Below are 5,023 nucleotides of genomic sequence, written 5' to 3' on the forward strand. Positions count from 1 at the left end.
TTCACAGGAGAGGAGAGTCTTGCTGTCACCACACGACTTTACAGAATAAAATCGTTTGGAGATAACTCAGGTAAACTCTCAGACTGAAGCCAATGAACTCGTCTCCCAGTAGCCAGAAAATAAGAAACAGTTCTGAAGTATTGAAGGGGTTGTTTGTATGTCAGACATATATAGTCTTCATGATAAATATTAATGCAGAGTTAACTTCCCTTCCAGATATATGAGAACTGCACTTGCACGCCACTGGGCAACGTAAGTACATAATTATACATATTTGAAAAGTAGAAGCGTAGACCATTAGTTCAGATGGTAGTGCATTATAAACCCACTATTATTCTTTTCTCTCAGCTTCAGTAGTTTCATTCAAAAAGTAAAAATTGCCAAATATGACGTTGTTTTTAGTTTTGTTTGAGAGAAATGAAGCATGCCCATATTTTTCGAGAATATAGTTTATTATACATTGTATTATGATGTTTAACACTCTTACCCAAATAAGCCATATGAACTCCACATTACTACTGAAGTAATTAAGCAGTAACTGCATGTCGTCAAGTAATTTGGAGGAGGAAATTACGTGGAATATAAGGTTCATGAAGTCACTCATGTCAGATGCATTCCAGCTTTAAAATATTACCTCATATCCTACACAGCTGTCACTTCAGTTACGCAAATACTAAAGTGAAAGCTGCAGAAAATAATTACATTCGTCAAGGCGTTAGAAAGAGCAAGACTTCCGAGCGTCAGCCACTGTAGCTAGTTATTGTATTAGGTCCTGTCAGGTGTCGGCTTTCAAATATCTTGCTGTCTTCTTTTTATTCGCCTTAAAGCCTCATTTTAATGAAGAAATAAATGAGTTATTGTCATTATTTATTAGCTTTCCATCTGGAATTTTTCTTGGATCAAAACTCGTATAATATTGTTTGAAAAATATTGATTTTTTTTTTTTTTTTACGAACATTAGGTACGCAGCAATCCTCATCATTCAGATATCTACTAATAACTGAAGTAAACTCACTGAAAGTACTGTCATTACCATAACTTCAGGAGAAGCAGTCAAGCAGCGTGATGTAATTTATTAGTAACATACTGTTCCATTATTCACGTTAATCTCAGTTATCAGTATAAACAGTAAACGGTATAAAAGAGATAAAACCCCACACTGCCTTACTCACTTATCGATCTTTCAAAAATTATATATTGAACTGTGTTGCTTAGTAACTACTTAATGACGTTTGAAATTATTGATGATGTCCTTTGATCAGGTAAAGATCCAAAACACATTAAAAAAGGAAGAATTTTTGTAATATTATCAGCATACTCTCAAGACAGATTCATACGACTGGAATGTATAGTATGTCAGGTTCATGGAGACAGTTTAGCTCCATTTAGTTCCATTATGACCTTCGCAGCATCTTTGGTCTTACCAGCTATATTTCCTTGCCTTACAAACTAATTTTATTTATTAGAATCAAAAGCAGACGAAATCTAGAACTTACAGTGGTAAAAATTATTCTAGATTTGTGAAAACTAGTCAGCAATATTTTTAGAACTTCACCCATCATTTTCATAATTGTTTTATATTTTGGTTACTTTTTCTGATGATGGACCGATTGATAAAAAGAGCTCAACAATCCTCATTCTCTTGCAACTTCTCAGAGCACCCAGTGGTCCAGCAGCGTGGAATCCTTTGCTGACGTGGATAGCTCAGAAGGGAGATGGTCAGCAGTGGAGGGTTACTGTAGCCACGACTGCCCCACCTTCTACATGTACCTCACCCTCACTGTCCTCACCAAGATGACACACGCAGCCAGCAGGGTTCCTCTCAACATCATACTCTTCCGGTATATAGAGAAAGGTTGACTAAGGGGTTGTCAGCAGGGGTATCACCAGTGTTCAGTGTAGGATGCTGTGTGGGCGTGTGGATATAGGTGAAAATGTGTCAAAAGGTGTAGTATTCACTGGGGTGCCTCTGCTTTGGTGACAGAAGTGCTCTTGGTGTCTTGTCAGGCTACAGGTTCCACTTTAGTAGTATGCATCTTGATCTGACGCCCATGACAGACTTCAGGAACTGGGGAATCGGGATGAGATGCGACATCTATCAAAGTACAGGATGAGGGTTGACTGTGATATGCCAGGAACAGATGTTTTTTTTTTTCCCTTGCAGCCCTATGTGTGGCCCAGAGATGAGCTAAAACGCGTTAGTCCTGCTTCTAGTTGCTTGATGGGCTATTCAAAGTTCACCATTGACTCTCAGATGTGTTGGGACGAGGGTGATTTTCTTTCCATCACGAGGCCTGTTCCCGGTGTGATTTGAAGTATGCAGTTGCAATGTCGTGCTGATGAACTGCGATTACAACCCTTCCATCCTACTCAAATTATTGTTGGTTAGATTAGCAATATTTCGTCAGATTTTGAGACCTGTTACCTGCAGCTGTTCATTAGTATGGCAAGTAAGATAAATCAGTAGTTACATGGAGTTAAGGTTACTGCAAACGTTTTTTCTCATCATTGTCTTCTTGGTGCAGGAGCATGGAGGAGAGAGAGAGAGAGAGAGAGAGAGAGAGAGAGGGAGAGAGAGAGAGAGAGAGAGAGAGAGAGAGAGAGAGAGAGAGAGAGAGAGAAGAAGAAGAAGAAAACTATTAACCACAACGGGACATGAGTAGAAAATCAGGATATAAGAGTAACTTCAGTATTTCTTTTCTCATGAATAATTATCGACCTCTTCCTGCAGGTGTGTGGAGGAGCGAGACAAGGACTTGGGCTTAGGGGTATTCAACGCTGTTCTCGCCCTGGCCGCCTCCATCCCAGCACCCATAATTTTCGGTTGGGCTATAGGTTTGTATGCTACTGCGAATACGAGAAGTTAGTGAAAAACCATATCAAATCCTCGTGTTAGATCGGTAGCCTTGAAGTTGAATATAATCATAAAGAGGTGTTAAAGGGAAAGAAAGTGTTATCGGATGTGTTAATATCTAGACTATATTTTCACCTTCCTGAGTAGCTATCTTGACCCAAATTCCTTGACTTGGCATCTCAGACCACTCGTGCCGGCTGTGGGAGGAGAGGTGTGGGGAGCAGGGGTTCTGCTGGCTCTATGACGTCGACTCCTTCAGGCGCATCCTTCACGGTCTTCCTGCAGGTAAACACAGCAGCAGGTTACGAGCATCTTCAGGGGTTTTACTGATATATCGTAGTTATTAGCCATAGTGTCTGCTCCCCTACCTTCGTCCATGGTTAAAGACAAGTCGCAGCTCAGGTTTCACTCTGAACAAAGGCCTATTGTTGGCAGTTCAGAGCTTTTTTAGACTGAATGAAAACAGAGTTATTGTGAACCTTTCCTCGGGTACCCTAATAAACTTTCAGGCTATGACCTGGTTAGATGTGACCCCCTGGCTACGTGTTCCTGCCAGTCAGTGGTGCCATTGACTCTGAGAACATCACTTTGATCATTGCTGGCAAACTTGTTCGTGTTTGTCGGTATTTTTAATGTTAAAACTTTACCATGAAATTGCATGACTGAAGTGCTGCTCGACCTCTAAATTTCTACTTTTTTATCATTTTTTTTTTAATAGGTCTGATGCTGTGTTGCCTGATCACGGAAATAATCTTGCTGACTATGCACAAGGCCATCCACTTGTATGGAGAAGCTGGCGAAAACACTGTGTCTTGCTCCACTTCACCCACGCTCAAAACCTTTCCACAGTCCTCCACCAAGAGCAGCTTAGTGACCAAGGAGGACAAAAGATAAGGTCACTTAACTGTCTGAGGTTCAGTTGTTGTTTTTTGTATCATATGTTATGTCCTGAGCTGTGTTATGAATATAAGGTTGTTCTTTTGTTCATTTGTTGGGTAGGAAGAACATTAAGGATTATAATTTTGCTGCACTTTCCTTGCCATATGATGTAACTCATTTTATGCTGACTCCTTACGTATTGATATATTTTCATACACTTGTATTGTTGTATATAAATCATAGCGCAATGTTTACCGGACTATTCTTTATGTCAGCGTAGCAGAGTAATATTGCTGCTTGTTGAAGTGTTTTTTATAGATGACATTGTTTAATAAATACAGAAAACAACGATTATTCACTATCCTGTTTACTTTCATTCTAAGGTAAATTTATGTATATGTGACGTAATAATTGATTTTCATACGTTGTTTAAGAACTGCATTTGCATTAACATCATCAACATACAGTCTTGTGATGCTGGGTTACATTAACAAGGATCTTTGCCGTCTAGTTAAGAGTTTTGTCAGTGAGTACTCGTATCGTCGTTTGAAATATGTTTAGAAAAGAGTAAAATGTGGTTGATGAGTTAATTTCACGTTAATGTATTACTATATACATCCGTGATCCCTCCTTTTACCTCCTGTGTGAAGCTCTATTCATCTAGTCGTTCTTCATAGGTAAATTTGCGCATTATCTAATTCTTTGCGTGTAAACTTTCACAGCGATGACACTATTTTAGCAGCTGTTTACCACACCCTCGTTGGATAATATTTGTCTTTAATATGCATGAGATAGTGGTGTATGCAGTATATTTCATGTGGTCTAATTAGTTGACATATAAAATCTGGAGAATGCACTGGGAATTTGGTGATCGTGATATTTTGCGATGAAGCATAGTATCTTCTTGGCATTATCTGCTGTTATGACTTGTTTCCATTTTTTAAAATTGATTACTGACACTGACTGTAGATCTCTTTTATCCTCTGCTTCTGTCAGTGGTGTATCAGACTTTCAATACGTCTACTTAATTTTATCGTGACCAAAATGCAATGCAGTGCTTAGTAAATTTCATCTGCCATATGTCACCACAGTTTAAAACCTTACAGAAAGTAGTTTTAGATGACAATTGTTCTGCCTCCATTTTCTTGTTGACTGAAAATTTTGCCACCTAAGAAAAACCTCGTTGTCCAAATAACTGATATAAAATGTAAAAACTATTGGCCCAGAAAAAAGTACATGGACTACTCCGCTATGACAACAGCTATTTGTGAACTGTGTCAGTCCAAAGTT

General features: G+C 38.9%; 1 protein-coding gene across 1 annotated transcript in view; it reads left to right on the top strand.

Annotated features, from left to right (window-relative positions):
• The window catches only part of LOC145417340 (solute carrier organic anion transporter family member 74D-like), a 23,776-nt gene extending 19,707 nt beyond the window's left edge, over window positions 1-4,069 (top strand). The window contains exons 13-17 of the mRNA XM_080286019.1: window positions 217-252; window positions 1,657-1,841; window positions 2,732-2,835; window positions 3,038-3,139; window positions 3,573-4,069. Of these exons, the coding sequence (XP_080142145.1) occupies window positions 217-252; window positions 1,657-1,841; window positions 2,732-2,835; window positions 3,038-3,139; window positions 3,573-3,748 (603 nt within the window). The 3' untranslated portion in view covers window positions 3,749-4,069. The remainder of the gene's footprint in view (window positions 1-216; window positions 253-1,656; window positions 1,842-2,731; window positions 2,836-3,037; window positions 3,140-3,572) is intronic.
• Window positions 4,070-5,023: the final 954 nt, after the last annotated feature.

This window comes from Coenobita brevimanus, chromosome 110 (genome assembly GCF_032717465.1).
Source record: "Coenobita brevimanus isolate Jiangsu-jjx chromosome 110, ASM3271746v2, whole genome shotgun sequence".
Classification (NCBI taxonomy): Eukaryota; Metazoa; Arthropoda; class Malacostraca; order Decapoda; family Coenobitidae; genus Coenobita; species Coenobita brevimanus.